We start from the raw sequence: 21,736 nt of genomic DNA, 5'->3' as shown, positions 1-21,736 counted from the left end.
CGAATTTTATAACGTTCCAACACTGCCACCAACTAGATAGATTGATAATCAGAGCATGAAGAAGTACAGGAAAAGTGAATGAACTGATATTTTAAGGAGTAACATCACAGACAAATTGTTTAATGTCAAACTTTATTCACAGAGACAGTAAGAAATGCAGCACATGGTATTACTGTCTTATCAATAACACCTACAAACTCAAAAGACTACAGGGGCCTCCGTGGCTCAGTTGGTTAGCGCGCTGGTGCAGCGTAATAACCCAGGGGTCTCGCACCAATGCTGTCGCTGTGAGTTCAAGTCCAGCTCATGCTGGCTTCCTCTCCGGCCATATGTGGGAAAGTCTGCGAGCAACCTGCAGATGGTCGTGGGTTACCCCCGTTTTTCAACCACCATAATGCTGGCCGCCGTTGTATAAGTGAAATATTCTTGATATTCAATCAAATAAATAAATAAATCAAAAGACTACATGATAATACACAATGGCACATCTTCATAATGAGCACTAAAGATGCTACAAAACCACAATCACGACTAGATGACAACATAATTAACCTTTTACTCCACAATTGTGGTTTATGCTGAAAATCTGACATTCATTAATACTGTCATTACAATATAATAAACAGGTTTGTACATTTCTATACACACATAACTGTACATATAATTTAAGTGTTTTCACATTTACTGATAACAAACTTGATTGTTCATGAAAATTGTTTTGAAAATTTTGTACATATATGATACATACAAACAACTCTTTTTAAAGCAATATATAACATGCTATATATTCAAATCATCTTGACACTTAGAATTCAGTGTAATGCCAATGATGGGACTATATGGTTAGTGGTGTCCTGCATACCCTACAATTGTGAAATGAATTCATTATAGTTGCCTGAAGGCGCGATCACACAGTGTTTGTCGAGCAAATATGTCCAATTGGACTAGATGCATGAAAATAGGACATGATCTATTTCATGCAATTGTAGTATTCAACACACTGCTTCATCTGAAGGCTTATGAAAGAGCCATGCCCTACTCGTTCTACTTACAATCAAAATATCAAATTCAATATGACAATCGCACCGCAGCTGAAGTGAGATAATCGGCTTCACTGGATTTCATTAGCGTTTGATCAGCCAGGTGGCATCTCTAACTCAATCTTTCCGTGGCTTGGCTGCAGGTATTGGTCAAAAGTTGTCCGGTATAGTTGTAGTATCATTTGATGATTTCCCCTTTCTCATGCCTGTTTTTTGTTTCAACCATAGATGTGACTACTACTGCTGTGCAAGGGAAATACGAACACCACTGCAGAGGAATTGCACAGCAGATAGCAGAAGGCTGCACCAAGATAACATGAAAGGCTTTTCAGAATTGATCATGAGTTGTAAAGAGTACATCCTGGTGACTGAACCACTGCAATAAGATTGCCGGCTATTGGAGATGCCTGAACAATTATGTCTTCACATAGAAAGCCGTGGCCGGATCCTGGTGACTGCATGTTATCAAAACTCCCCGGAATTTGTCCAACAAGGTCAACAGTTGAGAGCGCCGAACATTTTCATAGTACATGATCTCTTCCAGGTGATGCTTGCCATTGAAGTATGGACGTAATCTGAGAACAACCATAGATTTAGTGTCATATACATGTAGTTCAATATTATAAAAAGTACATCCTTAGTAAATACAAATCAAAAATACTGCACATCATAATATATTCATGCACATATGTAGTTCTAATAAAAACAATACAAAATTAACAGGAGGGGCTGTGACCTAGTGGTTCGCATGCTAGCATAGCAAAATGACCCAGGAGCCTCTCACCAATGTGACTGCTGTGAGGGAAAGTCCACCTAATGCTAGCTTCCTCTCCGATTGCATATGAGAAGATCAACCAGCAACTTACGGATGGCCGTGGGTTTCCCCAGGGATCTATCCGATTTCCTCCCACCATTATGCTGGCCGCAGTCATGAGTGTGCCATAAAACTCCAATCAATATTAATCAAACTAGAATCTGAATGTTCAAAATACCCCCTCCTCCACCCCCCCAACATTTCCAAAAAAGAAACAAAGAAAACTAAGAAAACCTTAAAAAAAATGACAAGACATCATGTTGCTAGTTTGACTTCATACAGAATGTTTCATGGGCCATTCGTGGTTTGCACTGATTGTACTACTGGTACATCCAGTTTGAATGGAGAAATGTAGCAATTGAAGGAGAAGACAGAGTACATGAAAATCCACAACTGCTCTAAGTACCTGAATGGAGTAATTATGAAAATAATTACCTGATTGTAATGAAACGTAAGCATGCACAAGTTTAGATGACAGGGAAGATCTATGCTATAAAGTTTCATGGAAGTAGGTTCCATACTTTAGAAAGATTTGCATGGACAAAATCTGAATACATGGAAAAGAACGACAAGACAAAGTTATATAATAGTAAATAAATACAATTAACATGTGTAACTATATAGGTGAAGTTTACCAACATAACATTTATTTAATTGATGCTTCATCCCAGAATAAAAAAAAATTTCACCATTTTCTACCAACCTTAAGAAGAGTTTCAAATCCTCTGGATTCTTTGCCGCTGGCACTCTCAGAATACTGTCTTTCTCAGCTTTGTTCAGATGACAGAGGACAGCCTCCCTAGCTCTCCAGTCCGAGCCACTCTCATCAGAGAGAAGGGCACCATTTGTACCAAATTCCAGTGATGGAGACTTGGCCAGATTGTTGGTCATTGCAGGCACAGGACTTTCATCACTGTTAACTGCAATTTTTTTTCAAAATTTTCTTATAAGTATCAAATATTTGAAAATTGTAAGTTCTCAGCGTTTAAATATTTTTTATTAAAAATTAAATATTTTTTGGCATTATTATTTAGTTGTACCACTATTTGACCAGTTTTGAAACGAATAATAATAAATAATCCTTCATAATAGGAACACCCCAATGTAAATAAAACTGAATTTAATAAGAATTTAAAGTTTCACACCAAAAAGTGCATTTTTCGACACAAATACCTGTCACCTCTGGTGCTAAAACTAAACTGTCTTACTTCTTTAGTTTTTGAGATATTTTGTGAGGAGGGCTATGTCACACACAGGTACACTTACGAATAGGTGCAAATGAAAATGGCTCCATTGCATTTCCATGGGGACATACAAATATATTAATCCTGCCCATACACACATTTTTCTAAGTCTCAACTGAAAATCTAATGCTCACAAATTGTAGCCTGGTGCTTACTATTTCATTTTACCTGAGGCAATATCAGAGGAACTGGTGGTTCTCCTGAGGACAGAGTTCTCCTCCACAGAGCTGCCCAGGTGAGACTTATCTGCGGACAATCCTGACGCAAACGCATCATCCACGCCAGAGTCTGCCACTCCCTCCACTGAGGGCACCAGGTGGATGTACTGATGCAGCTGGATTAGAAAGCGTCGCTGCAGCATCCAGATTACCATCTGTACCTTCTGAGTCTGAAGATGAGATATAAACACTAGTTTCTGATACTGACCTGGTGCAAGTCACTAAATCCTTGCCTAATACATATTCCTGAAGACTGGTAAATTTGAAGATATTCACAAAATTGTTTTAACACTGAAGACAGACTGAATATCCAGTTATGCCTCATTTCTATTTTATTTTAAAGAAGTGATCAGACTAATGACTTCGCCAGAAGTCCACCTGTCCTTCACCAGGGAAGTTGTAAATTAAAATTAATTTGGCTAAGAATTGTAGCTAAAACCTTGAAGCTTATCAGGTACAGGAGCTTGGTTTCCGCTGGACTACGCTCCAATTCCTCCACGCATAAACCCACTATTATAATTACATGCATGTAAATGAAATATTCTTCAGTACAACATAAAACACCAGTGAAACAAAGAAATATTTTAATGTACACATTACAATAAAATACATGTATACTGTGTTCAGCATATACAATGTACAGGTGGTTGAAATATGCTATCGGTTGAATATCGTCATAAATTATGATACCTGCTCAAGCACATTTAGCTTCAACTGCAGAATCACTTTCATACTGCTGAAAAACAAAAAAAAAAAAACGCTAGAAAGTACCTGTTGCTGAGGTAGTCCTAAAACATCCCTATGCTGACCAAGAGGGGTAGGCAGGGAGAACTCGGAGAGAACAGCTGGCAGAGACATGCCTGGGAAGTGGTCCACAAATGACTCCACCTGAGGTGAATTACTGCAACATGAAAACAAAACACGTTCACAAAACTTCCTATATCTGTGGTATCCTTATACATGTAAACATTTTTGAAAGTGTGAAAAAACAAACTGTGGAAGTCACTAACATTAAATTATATCCCTTGGCCTACTTTTGAGCAGAGGATTGTACCCCTTTAATCTTCTTAGTGACAGATTCTGTGTTGCAAAAAGTGTATCCTTTTAACAAGACTAACCAGACAGCTGGGTGTTTACACCAGCAAAAAGGTAGACTATTCACAAGCTTTGTAACCAGCGTGTGTATAAAATCTGATCACAGCAAGTGTAGCATGACCTGAAAAAAGTTAACAGAAATATTATCGGTATCTGTAAAAAGTGTTCACATGATGAATGTGCGGTCAGACAGGTGCCAAGGGGTAAGAGGTACATGTAAGCTAAAAGGTAAAATTTCTATGTGCTCTGTCTTAGATGAACAACTAACTTGCTTGATTTCTCACCAAATGGCTGTTACACCATCAGGTGGTGATGTATATAAAACATGCTGATTTGTTACAAGACTGATGAAATTCCCTTTCTACTCACACATGTGTATAGGCATGAGGTGACAGCATATAGACATTGCTTTCACAGAGTGGGAATATTATAGTTGCCTTAGCCCAGTAGACCAAGTGGGATACAATCTGAAACACCTATAACAAAGCAAAATATTTTGTTTGTCAAGAAATAAGGAAAAGGACTAAGAAAAACTGACAACTGAGAAAATGCATTGCTGATGTTATGTACATCATCATCAATGTGTGTTCTCAGTTTGCTCAGAACATTTATGATTTGCATTTATGCAAAGCAAAACTTATATGATGAATTTCATATGTGCATTTACCACATTTGTAACACACATAAATTTTAAGTTGACTTCACAACTAAATGTAACATAACATACCAAGGTTGACACATGTGTTTACCTGTGACAGACTGAGATCTGCATCTAATGCCAGTGTCTCTAAACTCTTCAGTGGGCTGGCTGCCTGGACCAGTTTTGGCAGGGTGGGGGTACAGTCCACCGGTAAACTGTCCAGTAAACTGTTCTCATCAACTAACAACAGCATGGCGTGATAAGGTCTGTAAACACATCCATTAAAATTTCAACAGTATAACCATAAATCATGTATACAAATAAAAAAAAATCATTTGTAAAAATCATACAAATAATACAGCAAAGCCACAGCGTTTTATGATGTCAGAACAGAAGGGGTGTGCACTGCCTATCAATTAGAAGTTTGCTTTGGTATACAAAAAAATCATGAATTCACACATATGTATCTTTCTGAATAAAATCATTTTTGTATCATGTTGGTGAAGAACTTTAAGTAAGCTTAAATTCTAAGATATATCCAGATACTACCCACACTTATCTTTACACACCTTAAAGAGGCCAGACATCTTTGAACAGCTTCAGGCTACAAAATATGTAACATATTCTGATTATCAATGAAACATTTCTGGTGAGTAATATTCAAGTAAAAGACAATGTATCTATGGTTTAGAAATAAGTAATTTAATGTGAAGTAATTTTACTGACAGGAATAAAGCATGAAGCCAACACACACACCTTCAATCAGGAATACTGAATCACTTTATTCTTTTCAAAGCAGGCGTTTATTTCCATTTTCTTTTTCCAGGTCACATAATCAACATACAACAACACCTCAACATACAACAACACCTCATACAATTTTTCATACATACCTATATAGCATGTGTAAATCAACCTAATAAAGGTACTTGTATATAGTAGTACAAGAATATTAACAAATAGTCTCTCTTTTAAACCGATTTTCTACATGGACATCTTCTGCCTTTTACTCTGGAATTGTGACATACATGTAGTTTCCCTTTTGGGTGGGATACATTTTCATAATTTGATGAAGGTCAAAGGTGTGAAGGTCTTCCAGCAACCTAAGAATGGTCATGAAGTATTCTTGAGTAGGGCGAAAAACACTAATCAAATAAATAAATAAAATAATTGGATGATGTGCTGTAACTCGCATAGATACATGGACTTGCAGCATTTGTTATCCAACTTGCACTTACATATACTTACGTATACAAGAACCATTTTCCTCACAAAGTGCAAAAATTCAAAAGAAATTTTTTTCTTGCCTACTCCCAGTCCAATTAAATGAAATCATTTTTATACTCAAAAAGATTAATTATAAAATTAGAATGAACAATTATTCGCTAAATTAAACTTTACTTCCACAGTTCAATTTGGTGGCTGCATAAAACCACTTCTACCGGTCATCATCAGAACACAATACTACAGCCTCAACTCTCTTATGGAAGCCCGTCTCATGCAAGAATCTAAACTCTTACCTCTATTTTTGCCCCTCTGGCACTTATAGAGCCATAGATTTTATGAGGAAGGCAGAAATTGATCTCCACCCATCTGTTTGTGTGTAGAAGGACAACTCCAGTATCACACAGGCTGTACAAATCAAACATTTTGCACAGGAATATGTTGGAATTCTACATGTTCCTATATACATGACAAATTTTCTTGAATATTACACAAATGTATAGACTTATTAAATATGAAAACTTTAAACCCTCTGCTCCTTAGAGTTAAGCAAATACCACGTAATAGCACTTATAAACTGCTGTTTTTATTTATCTTATAAATGCTTTACACAATACCAAAGAATATACTAATCGGTTTGGCACTTAGGTCAATTCTCATAAAACTTTGTAAATCAAATTTCTTGTATCTTCGGTACAGTAATTCCTCCAAACATTGCCTACTCTTGGTAAACTTTTGTATGCACAATATAGTGCTGTAAGGAAATACGATTTAGGGCAAAAGTTATATAAAACTGATGGTGGTCCCAGGTTTACAGGAAGATGAAACTGGGTGAAAACCAGAGGAAACTAAATAACCCACATGGCCAAGCACCTTACAAAACTCCAGACAATAGGCCAATGCTTATCCACTGTACACTGTGAAGCCCACTCTAACATATATATTTATTTTATTTATTTACTTGATTGGTGTTTTATGCTGTACTCAAGAATATTTCACTTATACAACAGCAGCCAGCATTATGGTGGGAGGACACTGGGCAGAGCCCGGGGGGAATCCCTCGACCATCCACAGGTTGCTGGAGATCTTCCTGGAGAGGAATCCAGCATAAGCTGGACTAGAACTCACAGCGAAAACATTTGTGAGAGGCTCCTGGGTCACTGTGCTGTGTTTGTGTGCTAACCCCTTCAGCCAATGGCCCCCAACAAATATATGTAATCAATGAAATGATTAGCAGCAGAAATGTACACAACTTCGGTTTTGCTGAAATACTGACCTGTCGTAAACATATTTAAGATCCTTAGCCAGCTGACTCTTCTCCAAAATTAACTTGAAAGGTGAATCACAGGAATCTACAAAATCCAATCAATGCACACTTCACTAGATGCTATTTATTTATTTACTTTTTCATTAGTTTTTAATGCTGTGTTCAAGAATACATGTATAGTCATCCAGAGTCATCTTAGTTTCCCATCAAAATGTTCTGGAATATGGCAGCGGAACATTTTTTTTTCATTATCATTTTTCTGGCTATTTCCATTAATAATGTCAGCTTTTGCAACAATTCTAGCAAAAAATAACAGAGGTCTTACAAAGTATTAAATGATCATAGGTAAACTTTCAGAGTTAAGTTAATGAGGAACAGCATACCTTCTGGCATTGCCGCTACCTCATCATGGATGGAGAGTATGATCTTGGTCTGAGCTGTCAAATAATGGCATCTTGTTTCCTCGTGACGGATGGCTACTGTCAGTTGTTTGGCCAGGTCTTGATAACATGACACAACACTGGGACTTACATTTGCCTGTAATGCAAAATGAAGTAAGTACAGTGAAGAGCGTGCATTTTTGAGTACCCTGAAGAGTAATAGAGAATTTTAGTATTAAAATGTGGTTGAAAGTGTTGCAATGTTTAAAAGGTTAAAATTCAATTCATAATGAAGAAATGTTTATCAAAATGCAATGAAAGAGCATGTACTTCTTGTTGAAATTGTCATCTTACAGGTGAAAGATAACTTAAAACATTGAACAGAGTAGAAATACCCAAGACATATTTAACTGCTTCAATGGTATGTAGCTGAAGAGGACATACCTTCAACACAAACACTATATTAAATGATAATATAGATGGTCCTTTTGTCTGTTTGTCAGAGTCTGCCTGCAACATTATTGGAAACCCCACAAAACGAACATCATCGATTTTTACATCAAATCTTCGACCACATAACTCCGACCGTAAAGCCAGCAGGTTGGCAAGTATTGGATTTGAGAATCTGAAAACAACATGCATGCATGACAAGTTCAAATAAAATGTTGAATATCCCTCCTTTCACACAATTTGGTATCAGCTAACAAAACTTTGATTGCCTTGTTATAAACAGTTATCAGGCTGCATTCAGTTTTAACGATTGGTCTTTTTTTTTGCCGTTATTATTTGACAGTACCCAGGTTTAGAATTGGAGGAAACTGGAGTGTCCAGAGTAAAATCACCACTCTTTCAAAGGCAAGTGACACACAAGCATGCTGGCAAATGCCACACTGACGAGGGCACAATTTCTCTACATGATTTTGTGTCATTCAAAAACAATTACTACCAGACTTACAATCTTAAATTTTGGAGTCAAGTTTTCGTTTTTAGTGACGAGGATTTGCTCCATGGTTGAATCTTTTGATGTGCATAATACACACTTGTTCTATTTTGGTGTGGCGGAAGTGTGAATTCCCAATCAGCTGGTATGCGTCTAATAACGTGTAATTACTGCTGTGTGGATACTAGAATATACATTATATTCATACACAAACAAATGTATGCTATTACCCAACAAGAACACCATTTCTAATGCTTGAAGTCTTCCTTCTCCTGTAATCATAAAAACATTATATCAGTCAAACAAATCAAAAAGGCTTCTAATTTATTCATTGACTTCTTTGTCTGGTCAATGAACACATTTCAATGATATACCAGAGACATAACCATAGCAAATCCCATGAAAAGAATTTATATCTACGTCTAAATAACAGTACATAATGAACACATTCAATCAGTGGCTCACACTGGAATTTTAGTTCAATGAATATTAACAAATACTTCATTTAATAAACATATGTAACCACTGATTTGCATGGTTATTCGTACTTACCTGTTCACAGCTTGCAAATCCTCAGCTATCTTTACAGCGTATGGATTTCTTCCAGTCACTAGAAACCAACAGACCACTGACATTTCAAATTCCACAAACACTAATACATTTAGGCAGGGATCCAAGAGTTCACATGAGAGGTTGCATCACCGTACCTAATACATGTATATCCCTTTTTGTATATATCCGATCTTCGGTTCAATTAAGGTCCTGCTTTGTTTCTAAAGCATTCTGAGGCGGAAAAAAAACCCATCTAAATATGGCGTGATCGAGTCAAAAATACACACCCCTTCGTCTTGGTGATAGTAACCCCCATGAACTTTAGTCCCTTAGGCCCACATTTTGAAATTCCCGACGGTAATTTCATCCAATTAATTCTAAGAAAGAAATACTCAATGGTACACAAAATAACACAAACCACCTTAAAACTTAAGCTAAAATCAAATGGCATAATATCTGAACTGTCAAAGTGACAGCCGTCTGAAGAAGCGATAAGTACAAGTTGTTGTTGTCTTTGGTACCGACGCAAGACTATCCCTTACATTTAGAGAAAATTTCTCGGTTCTCCTCTGTTTCATACGGATACCTAAATAACATCCGATCCCCTCTCGTCCCGGCCGTTACTAAAATGACCCCTACCGGGTCGGAGTCCGCCATGGAGGCAATTTTACCGGGCCATAACACGTTTTGTGGTCTGTCAAGTATTGAAAGTCCAGACTACACATCAGACTGCCGCGCACTCAAAAATCCAATTCCGCTGTCTGGTACAGTCTAAATTTAAGACTTTTAAAATAAAAATTGCTTTTTTTGACCTTTTCGATTAGGATGTATTTTATGCAAAAAAAAAAAATATATTAACACTTAGTAGCTGAGATAACCAATAAAGACGATACACGGAATCTGTAGTTCATTGAGACGAAGTGAAAGATAACATCGCGCCCAGACCAATGGGGCTTACTCCCAGGCTAACCCAAAATGTCAGACATCGACTAAGTGCGATCGTTGTTCTCTCTTTGTTTATAATTAAGGTACTCGTTACATTGGTGAAAAGATATTTATCCCCTGTAAGTGATTCTTAAATCTGAATTGGCAGAAACATTGCAAGCAGAGGTGCGCTGCTTATTTATTGATATGCGCACTAATATTCGCTAATCGAAATGTCGGAATCTGGACACTCGAAAATGTCTCCACATGCTATTTGCAGTATGACAGGTGTTGTATGTTTAAACCGCCCCGTTCGATAGATAAGTACAAGCAATTTCTAACTGTCCTATCAGCGGTCTGCTGTCGTCCATAGGACGATGTTGTCCGTTTGTGAAAGAGGGTTGTCCATTAGCTGCGTGCATTTCTACATCTGGTTCAGGCCAGTTGTATTATTGTTCAAATCCGTCATGCCTAAACGCTGACAAATTAATCGGTTTTAAAACTTCTTCACTTGGTACATAACATACGAGGAATGGAGAAAGCTAAGCACTTGACAGTATATTTGTATATTTGGGTTGTATACAGTTTCAGGTGGGGGCCTCCGTGGCCAAGGTGCTTAGCATGCCAGCATGTTGCATTGACGCATGAGCCTCTCACCATTATGGTCGCTGTGAGTTCATGTCTAGCTCATGCTGGCTTCCTCCCCGGCCATTTGTGGGAATGTCTTCAAGGAACCTCCAGATGATCATGGCTTCCCCCAAACTCTGTCCGATTTCCTCCCAACATGATGCTGGTCGTTGCCGTATAAGTAAATATGTTCTTCAGTACGGCGTAAAACACCAATCAAATAAATAATTCAGTCAAATCTACGGCAGGGGTCTCTGTGACAGAGATTTTTAGCTTGCAAGCACAGCGCAATGACTCACCAGTATTGTCGTTGTGAGTTCAACAGCTCATACTGGCTTGCTCTCCGTCCATATGTGGGAAGATCAGAGTGCAACCTGTGGATAGCTGTGGGTTTCCCCTGGGCTGTGCCTGGTTTCCTCCCACCATATTGCTATCTGCCGTCGTATAATTGATATATTCTTGAGTGCAGCTTAAAACACCTATCAAATCAGTAAATAAATCAAGCAATGGCATGTCAGTGATGAGGCAGCACAATGAAATTGTTGAGACACACCATTATGATATCAGTCTCATTCACTTTAGTAAATAAAAGGGAAAGAACACACTAGCATGAAGTACATATCAGATAAAAGACCATTAAGTATTGCCCAGGAAAATAGTTTAATTTTTTTTTTTAGAATATTTTTTGACCCATAAAATGCATTTAAAACTTTGGATTCTATTGTGGCCTTTTCTGACGATAATGGGACCAGTGATGTTATTTCAACTTTTTGCCACTTGACACTCAGTCGGTGAGAAAAATTTCCAAAAAAAAAAAACTAAATCAAACTATTTTCCTGGATAGTGTTTAATGGTGTTTTATCTGGTAAATACTTTCTTTTAGTGTTTTCTTTGCCTTTAAATGCTAAGGTGTGTTTTCGGTATCTGATTATTAATGCCTGAAATGAATATTATTTCAATCTGTTAACAAGGGTTGATTAATGGGACATGTTTATTCATAAAGCACACCTTTAAGCTTCCAGATGCACTCATTTGTCATCTACATTAAAGAGTGTACAAATATCGGTTTTGGTTTCAGGTACACACCACCACACACAATGCTGAAGGAAGTAGGTAAAGGACTGCTAGTGTTGATGTCCTCAGCTATTGCCGTGCCCTACGCTGTAGCAGCTATCTGTAATGTTTTGTACGCTGGTCCTCACACAAGGAAAAAATTGAAACGAGCATTTCATCCCAGAAGAGTCTTCTATCTCAACTACCGAGTGTTACTCAAATTATTAGATATTCAACACTTGCCAGTGTTGATTAAGTGGAAATGGTTTTACACCTATGCTGACAGATACAGATTGCTGAAGGTACATGTAATACACTGCCTAGTCTTGGATATTCTGCCTAAAACTTACAGCATATATTGTGATAACCCTTATGATATGCTGAAGTTTAAGTCAGTAGGTTCTTCATATCAGAAAAACTGAATGAAACTTTAGTTATATACGGTATTTACATATATTGTCTGACTAAACACAAGTGCAAATCTTAAAGCTTTATACAGAATTATTATATGTAATATATACATACATGTAATGTCATTTTGCCAAAATTGTTACGAACTGATATGTCATAATAATTTTTCACCTTATTTCTCAGGATATTCCATATGGGCGTAATGACAGGTCCCTCGACCTGTATTTCCCTCTGAACTCCAACAGCCGCAACCTGAAGCCAGTGGTGGTGTTTGTGTATGGTGGTACCTGGTCATCTGGGGATAAGAGTATGTATGGCTTACTCTGCTCCCAGGTGGCTGATGCTCTACAGGCCATCGTCTGCTGCCCTAACTATTCCCTCTACCCTCAGGTAAGTCAGACACCAATTCTACTCATTAATTTAACATGTAGCGTTAACAAGTATGTGATATTGCTTCTGGAGACAAGGAACGAAGGAATGGCTATTAAACAAGGATAAAATTTGGGAAGATCGCATGGGCTAAAAGAAGATTCTGAGGCTGTTTCACTTCACTGAATTGTGTTACTACTTCGTAATAACCTTTTAACTAAGAAATAGTGTATACATATCTTTGCAATAACTCCATGCTAGGCCTATCATTTTCTTTGACAACCACATTGTTTATATCCTTAAAGAGCCTTACAAAGTGTACAAGAAGGTTGGCACTATGAATTTCTTTAACTTTTTGGGGGGCCTCCGTGGCTTAATTGCTTAGCACGCTAGCGCAGCATAATGACCAAGAAGCCTCTCACCAATGCGGTCGCTGTGAGTTCAAGTCCAGCTCATGCTGGCTTCCTCTCCAGCCATAAGTGGGAAGGTCTGTCAGCAACCTGCAGATGGTCTTGGGTTTTTTTCATGTCTGTCCTGTTTTCCTTCTACCATAATGCTGGCCACTGTCGTATAAGTGAAATATTCTTGAGTACGGCATAAAACACCAGTCAAATAAATAAATAAATAACTTCTCTGCCATGTTATCCATTTTCACTCAGCAAGCTTTTGGAAACCAGGGTATGTGTGACATTCTTTTACAACTAAATGAGATGAGATTAGTGCAGTATGGAGATGAGAGGTATGTTGTATAGTGCCTCTGGTGAAGACTTGCAGATTGATATTGTTTGACAGGGTTATGTAGACGATATGATACAAGACATAGTGGATTGTATGGCTTGGATTTATGAAAACATTCATGACCATGGCGGAAATAAGGTAAGTATTACAGATTTTTTAAAAAATATTTTTGTATGCGATTCTGCGATATTCTTGCATGTTTTTTTTTTTTTTAAATATCACGTAAACTTTCTTGAGGCATGATGAAAAATCTAATTGTAAGCTGTCTGTAACCCTATCCCTGATTGCACTTAGTAACATTGTAAACCTCCTCCTGACAATAAATGGCGCAGTAAGTCCATGAGTTGCCTTTTTTGTCTGCTATAATGTCACCAAAAAAAGCAGTTGCAAAAAGTATTAAAAGATTTTTTGTTGGAAATGCCAACCACTAGGAATCCTAAACATGTTTAGTCAGGTTACTTTCTTCGGGCTAGTAGATGTAAAGTAAAAATAGTACAGAGAGATCTTATAGTCTGTACAAGTGTATGCAAGATAAAAGCAACTGAGCTACTGAAAATTGTGCATTTTGAATCTCATCCCTCAGATATTACAACATACATCAAGGTACCAGCCAGAAGAAAAATTGATTTTGATGATGTCTTTTAAAAGTAACTAAAACAGTAATCTTTAGTGATTGTTCAGGTACCACTGCTCAGTATGGTTATTTACTCAAGCATATTTAGAGGTTTGTCTCATTATGGATTCATCAGTTCATCCATAGACCAAACTTTCTTCTCTAATGAGGTTTATAATGCTACCTTTGTTAATATAGGATAAAGTCATTCTAATGGGCCACTCTGCAGGGGCTCACCTAGCTGTGATGGCTGTCTTAGAGTTACTTCATGATGAGTGGGTTCACGGCATCCGCATTGAACCTCCCCAGTCTGACAGCATGGAACTGGATGAACAGTACTTTGATGGGAGCAATGGAGAGAATGATGCGAAGCCAGCAAGTTCAGAAGGCTCTTCAGCTTCTTTCGATGTTCTTAATGGTAACAGTAACAGTGATGCTAAAGGAAATGGCATGAGTTTAGAGGGCAGCTCTAGTTCCTTTGTCTTACTGGGCCAGGAGGAGTCTGGCAGGGATCAGCGTGAGTTAGGTCGGATAGACAGCGAGACATCTGACTCCATTGAGGTGCTGGATATGGAGAACCTGACAGAGTCTGACTCTGAGGAGTGGAGGAGTAGCTCTGGGGAGAGGACATCCGGTGACTCTGGTCCCTCCATGGAGGATGAGGAGGGTGGTGAGGAGGAAGAGGAGGATGACATGTCAAACAAAGATGAAGAGGACTCGGTGATAACTGTCAGGCCTCGTGTCATTGACAGACAGCCCACACTCATGGACCTGGGCAAGTGTGTGCGAGGGATCATTGGTAAGCCTCATTTATAGGGCCAGGGGTGTCTGGGCAAATGTGTGCGAGGGATTATAGGTAAACTCCAGTTACAGTGCCAAGGGGTGTCTTGGCAAATGCATGCGAGTGATTATAGGTAAACTCAAGTTACAGTGCCTTGGGGTGTCTGGGCAAATGTTTGCGAGGGATTATAGGTAAACTCCAGTTACAGTGCCAAGGCGTGTCTGGGCAAATGTGTGCGAGGGGTTATGGGTAAACTCCAGTTACAGTGCCAAGGGGTGTCTGGGCAAATGTGTGTTAGGGGTCATAGGTAAGCTTTAATCATAACCATTGACTTAAACCACCAAGGTGGTTAGCGAGCCAGTGCGGTGTTACGACCCAGGTGCCTGTCACCAATGCAATCGATATGAGCTCAAGTCCAGCTCAAGCTGACTTTCTCTCTGGCCATACATGGGAAGTTCTGTCAGCAATCTTCGGATGGTCCTGGATTTCACCCTTACTCTGCGCAGTTTTCTCCCAGCATAATTCTCCTGCCGTTGTATATGTGAAATATTCTTGAGTACAACATAAAACATCTATCAAATAAATTAAATCACTTAAAACCTGTCTCTCCTCAGGTTTAGCCGGAGTGTATGATATTGGGGAGCATTATGAGTACGAGAGATGCTGGGGTGTGGAGGATATCTCAGCCATGTCTCGAGCCATGTATGGAGAAGAACATTTTGACAGATTCTCCCCAGCACTTATTGTCAAGAATCTCACAAGGAGTGTCAAGTATGTACATGTCTTCTTACAGAAGTCCTACAATTACATTTCAGATTGTAAACGTGAAATTGTACAGTAGTAGGTATCTAGTAATTGATATTCTCAACTCTTGCAAAACTTTAAACTACTGTAAATGTTCTTAAATTTCGTCCACGACTAACTTGCCAATTTTTCTTGATTCTGAGAGTTCTGTTGATTTTAGAAGGTATTTTGAGGTTTGCTTGGAACGTGTGATGATATTCTAATGGAAAATTGTAAGTTTCAGCATCAAAAATAATGTTTTATGACATTTATTTGTCTCTAAAAATGCATGTTTATGGGCGAAATTTTATTGCATTTATGGTACGTCAAAATATGCAGCATTTATGGTGTACACATACATATGTACTCTTATGAAACAAACAAAAACATCATAACAGTGGAAAAAACATGTAAGTATATGAATGAAATTGTGAATTTGTTGACTGGAGCTGATTGGTTTTGATTTGTTCCTTGTATTTTCCAGGTTGCCAGCCATAGTGTTAGCTCATGGCTCTAGAGATCAAACTGTGCCAGTACAATCCAGCTCGAGTTTCGCGGAGGCCTTAACTGATATATTTGCCGATGTTACGTTAAGGATTATTCCTGATTGCAATCACTATGATGTTTGTCTGGACTTGATGGAGCAAGGACGGAAACATCACGACACTGTCATGAACATTATTCTGGAAACCAGACAAAAAATTCTTTGACATAATGTGACCGTAGCATGCCGTTGTACAGATGTGTGATAAGTAAATTAATTTGTTCTTGTCATTAAGGAAGTACTTGTATATGCGTATTCTGGTGCAGGTCTAAGTGAGGAGCAGTACTTCATGCCTTTGTCACACATATCTGCAGAATATACATAGTCATGGTAACATCAGTGTTGTTAAGCAGTCAGTAACTTAGTGAAGGGGGACTGTGTGGTAGACGTTTATGGAGGTACATTCCACTACTTTGTTGTCTTCTTATTCGGAGTGATCGGAAAATTGAACAAAAAAATGTATCACAATATAAAGTAAGAGATTGGAGGCTTTGTTAGGGAAAGACCAGGAGTTTGCGTACATCATCTGGAGTTGTTGTGAATACACACCTGATATTGTATATGCATAATAATTACCTGTACTGTACTGTACCTGTAGAAGACTGGTGTAAAGGTCAATTGATTACGAGCCATCATTGTTTTCAAAGCCGAACGAAGGGAGATAACCTAGTCAACAGATGTATATGGTGTCGGCTGCAGGACACAGGAATATACTTGTCCCATAAGTGACAGTGGGTGTCCAGTGGAAACCAGAGTATTTTACCTGATGCAGGATAATTGCATATACATGAGGACGAGTGACATCTGGACACCTCTTAGCCTTCCTTTGATACTTACAAACTCTAACAGTTGACGTGACATGTCATGAGGTAAAAGTAAGTGTTCAGAATAGTGAAATGTAACTTAAAGTAGGGTAGGATGATGGTAGTGGTTGTTAATGTCATTTGAGTACATGTACTTTTAATTGTGCTCACAAATGATACTGAAAAATGACAAAACTTATTGTGTTCTCAGTTTATAATAGAACATTTTCCTAAACTAAGGAGCATTATTTTATTTTATTTTTATCAAGTAGACTATCGACTATATATGATATCATGCTGTAATGATGTGCTTTTATTTAATGGACAAGATAACACAAAAATTTGAAAAAAAGTTAGCATCATGAGAAATGCCATTTAAACTGTCTCTAAAAATATGTTACCAAACTTTCAGTGCGATTTATGCACTTTTGTGAATTTGAGTTTGGAGATAAAACTACATTGGTTGAGTTGCCCAATTCCAGGGCTTCACAAAAAGTATAATTTTATCTGTCTACACAGAATAATGGCATCAGGATATGCTTGATTGAATAAACATCTTGCAGGTATTAAAAAGGTTGAAGAATTTTTTTTATTTTACATTTTTTCACTGAATTTCTTGGAGTCAGATGTTCAAATTGCCAAGTGCACTAATGTCACATCACTGTTTTTATTCATTCTTCTACTGGTGAATCTTTTGAGAACATTATCTACATTGTAGATAATCTTTCAGCCTTGGGTAATAAGAGTTATTCCAATATTAAAAGCTGTGTTTAGAGTGGGGAAAACTTCTTGTAACATCAGTGTACTTAAGCACCATTTACATGATTCATATAGATTGTATTTATCTGTCTTAAACATTAAGAAACAAAACTATACACATTAGTGAAAGTAATTTTACACAAAGCTTTCAGCTGTGCATCTGTTGAGCCTCACTGCATTTTTTTTAGCTTTCTATCACTTTAATACTTTTCCAGACATTTGGGCTGGAAAGGTGACTCATTGCAATACTTTTGTAATCCCTCCTTGGCATTTGCATGCTTGAGTGAATTTATAAACATGAGGGTACAAAAGTGCTATGTACCAGGCCTTGCTTGTACATGTAGCATTAAGATACATTATAACTGTAATGTTGTTACAATGATCACATACAGAGTATGAATGTGATTAATCCCACAACATGCAAGGTCATAGTAGTTAAGATGATGATAACTATGTTGGCCTTGTAGCAGCAATGTAGCCACATGGTAATATACCACACTGTGGCAGTGGCTGTGGCCAAGTCCCCCTGTGACTGGATCTGGTAAACAGACCTGATAGACTGAAGACTCACTGCTAATTCGCTGTCCCAAAGTCCAAAGTTATTTTCTATTGATTCATATTGGTAAAGTTTTTGTATTTAACTGTGTATGGGCAAAAGATTTTGAAACACAGGGTAGTCATGCACAGGCAGTTAGTGATATCGTTTGACATGATGTAGGGGGCATGATTGCTCGATGCATAGGTCAAGAGGGCATGCCTTGACCTTGACAACTACATGTGTATGTCTCACCGTAGCATTTCGGAGATAATCATGGAAGTGTAGAATTAATATCTCATCACTCGTATCAATACACAGTTTAATAGTGTGATCTATATAAAACCTTATCAAATCAAAGTTTTCTCTCTATCACAATTATGAAGGCGTGTTGGAACTTGTGTAAAATACACATGTGTTTTCATACTTAGGAGTGTGCTGTCATGTATCCTGATGACTTCAGGTGAAAAAGTCTCCCCCAGTAGTTCCAAGAGCTAATTGATCAGTAATCTGCTGTTATCATTAGTCATCAAACTGCATCATCTTTTTGGTTGTGATCTGATTTAATTTCTAATTGTATCCTTTAGAAATCTGTGCATATTACCAAAGACTACACGTGAATGTGTTACTATGAAAATATTTTGGATAAACTAAATTTTCTACTAAATCATTTCAGTCCTTAACAACATAGTGTAGTGTAATGACAACCAAGAAACTAGGTCAGCGTTTTTTTATAGACCCTACATAAGAACACATTTGTGTAACTGACTTAGGATGTTTCTGGTATGTTGCCATGGTAATTACATGAATGTAACATTGCTTACTGTATGTGAAATGACGGACATGACAAGAGGCTCTCCCAGAAAAAGTACAGAAAAATGTAACTTACAGTGGAATACAGGCAATGGACATGGGTGACATTAAGTAGGTGATGATGCTTATCGGGCCATCTGCGCACCCTAACAGTTGTTGACGACTGCTTATCTTCCACGGGTATGGTGCATATATCTGCATGTCATACATGGGAAAGTTTGTCAGTATAAACATGCCATAGGTTTACACCACTCCGGTTTTCACCACCTATAAAAATGACTGACTGAAATTTCTTGAGAATTAAAAAAAAAAATTCAGACATGTCCTCAGATCCTTCACAATTGATGGCCATTGCTAACGTCATTCTTAGTTTTCCTGTAACCCAACATGTGGGCCTGCCCATGATATTGAAGATGATATCATCTAAAACATGGCATTAAAAAAAAAAGGAGAGAGAGTGAGAGAAAAGCTCTTGTACTTCTTTTGTGATGTTATGTGATCATTACGAATACTGTCTTGAAGTGTTTAAGTGATAAATGCATCTTTAGGATTTTTACTTTCATCAGTTGAAAGTTTAATTTAAAAAAATGCCCGAAAAGTAATATCAGCAAAAATGTGCCATCATAAATCACATAATTTTGTGAAAAGTACGTTAATAAATGGAAAGTAATTTGTAATCCTTGAAAAGGAAAAGCTATGGGGATAACTCTCAGAGAAATGGTAGATATAGAATGTTGTGAATAGTAGTTACATTTTATATATTTTAAGGCAAGTGTATACACATGTGTAATTATTAACTGTAAAAAGTATATTTCCTATTGTCTACATAACATTTTCACTTAAGATTTAATGACTTACTTTTTTATTTGTTAATTTTCTTTACCCAGTTCTAGGTGCTATTCTGATCAATGTATTGTTTTCGCTGAAAGCCATGCATTTTACAATTTTTGTCAGGAAATTTGTACCGAAGTTGCACAACACTGGAAAATAAACATGGCCCATAGTTTGCTATGTGAAAATCCGATAACACTTTCTCCCCTCTTGCAGAGGATGGTAAGCCTATCCCTTTCTTTGATTCTGTAGCAGGTTTGTATGCAATCTGGGATGCAGTGAGTTGCATTTAGATTTTTGTTTTTGGCAATGATTTTTTTCAATAAAATAAATTCTCTGCCATCACAGTGTATATATTTCATTCTTTAATATCAGTATGACTCCCTAAAAAGAATCTAGATATTATCCTGGCTAATTAAACCATCTTCTTTTTCACTTTGCTACAGACAAACCCTTGACAACAAGTATACTCGGGGCCTCCGTGGCTCAGTTGGTTAGCGCACTAGCACAGTGTAATGACCCAGGAGTCTCTAACCAATGCGGTCGCTGTGAGTTCAAGTCCAGTTCATGCTGGCTTCCTCTCCGGCTGTACGTGGGAAGGTCTGCCAGCAACCTGCGGATTGTCCTGGGTTTCCCCCGGGCTCTGCCCGGTTTCCTCCCACCATAATGCTGGCCGCCTGTGTATAAGTGAAATATTCTTGAGTAAGGCATAAAACAGCAATCAAATAAATAAATAAAATAAACAAGTATACTCTTAGGTGGTTTAATTCACGAACAGGTCTGTCTACACAAGGTCATACAGTATTTATATTATTTCTAAATTGTTGCTGTATGATCATGTGACCTGAAGACTTATGTTGCAAATGAAAATCGAACGCGATTGGTCTCAACGCAGCCTGCACTCTGGCACTTCCATGATCAAATTTGTTACATATATTTGAACTGAACTCGTATAAATCTCTTAAGGAATGACATCTGATGTTTAGTGAAAATGCAGTGAACCTGGCTTTTGTCTATTATATGACTACATGTTCATCACATTTACGTTCAAGTTTGGATCACACTAGTAGAACTACTGTATTTCTTACCTGTGTGCACAGCGCTGTCTTTTGTTCAGAACCAAATTTGTTAATTTAACACTAACCAGTAACTAGCACAAGCATTCTTTAACTCAGTTGTGCAAGGATCTTGGTTTACTCCACATCCTGTATCGACAGAAGATATTAGGAAGAACATCCTGTTAGCCCCAAGCAAATTCTGTCCTTTGTATTAGATTTCCAAGATACTATAGAAAGCTTATTACAGCTGCAGGAGGACAAAAGTTTTGGTATCTCTTCTATGAGACAAGGACTGCATTCAGATTCATCAGTTTGTGTTTAATGCCATATTGAAGACTTTTTCACCAATACAATGTCAGACAGTTTCATGGGTGGAGGAGACTGGAGGGCCCAGAGTAAAACATGAACCTTTGGTGAGTTACTAGTGAACTGTGTGATGTACGTCATATTTGTAGGAAGCAAATGAGTGGTCTCCAGGGAACTTCAGCAAGACTACACAACTGCTTATTGCCATCATGGCCCGGAGGACAGTGAAAGCATGGGAATCTAGAAAATTCCATCTTTAAGAATAAGATCGAACGCACATCTTATTTGATTGACTGAAATCTAACAGTTTGCTTCTCCACTGCTGTTAAAACGTGGAAATTTATGAACAACAAGGAACAGGAGTTCACATACTC

At 37.8% G+C, this 21,736-nt stretch overlaps 2 protein-coding genes across 2 annotated transcripts; one reads left to right on the top strand and one right to left on the bottom strand.

The window, feature by feature from the left end:
* Positions 1-133: 133 nt before the first annotated feature.
* LOC135475344 (GATOR1 complex protein NPRL3-like) lies at positions 134-10,076 on the bottom strand. The gene is made up of 14 exons (XM_064755205.1): positions 9,957-10,076; positions 9,415-9,472; positions 9,093-9,134; positions 8,367-8,547; positions 7,926-8,079; positions 7,552-7,627; positions 6,572-6,683; positions 5,621-5,655; positions 5,161-5,317; positions 4,781-4,887; positions 4,088-4,217; positions 3,267-3,486; positions 2,558-2,774; positions 134-1,615 (listed from the first exon to the last, which is right to left on the bottom strand). Exons 1-14 carry the CDS (start codon positions 10,069-10,071, stop codon positions 1,456-1,458), a joined length of 1,764 nt encoding a protein of 587 aa, XP_064611275.1. The 5' UTR covers positions 10,072-10,076; the 3' UTR covers positions 134-1,455.
* Positions 10,077-10,384: 308 nt separating this feature from the next.
* Positions 10,385-20,269, top strand: LOC135471481 (uncharacterized). Its single transcript, XM_064750738.1, has 7 exons — positions 10,385-10,478; positions 12,044-12,320; positions 12,613-12,819; positions 13,591-13,674; positions 14,348-14,948; positions 15,545-15,701; positions 16,198-20,269. Exons 2-7 carry the CDS (start codon positions 12,063-12,065, stop codon positions 16,421-16,423), a joined length of 1,533 nt encoding a protein of 510 aa, XP_064606808.1. The 5' UTR covers positions 10,385-10,478; positions 12,044-12,062; the 3' UTR covers positions 16,424-20,269.
* The last annotated feature ends 1,467 nt before the right edge of the window (positions 20,270-21,736 follow it).

This window comes from Liolophura sinensis, chromosome 1 (genome assembly GCF_032854445.1).
Source record: "Liolophura sinensis isolate JHLJ2023 chromosome 1, CUHK_Ljap_v2, whole genome shotgun sequence".
NCBI classification, from domain to species: Eukaryota; Metazoa; Mollusca; class Polyplacophora; order Chitonida; family Chitonidae; genus Liolophura; species Liolophura sinensis.
Note: the sequence above shows the minus strand (reverse complement) of the source record. Positions and strands in the feature narration are given on the sequence as shown.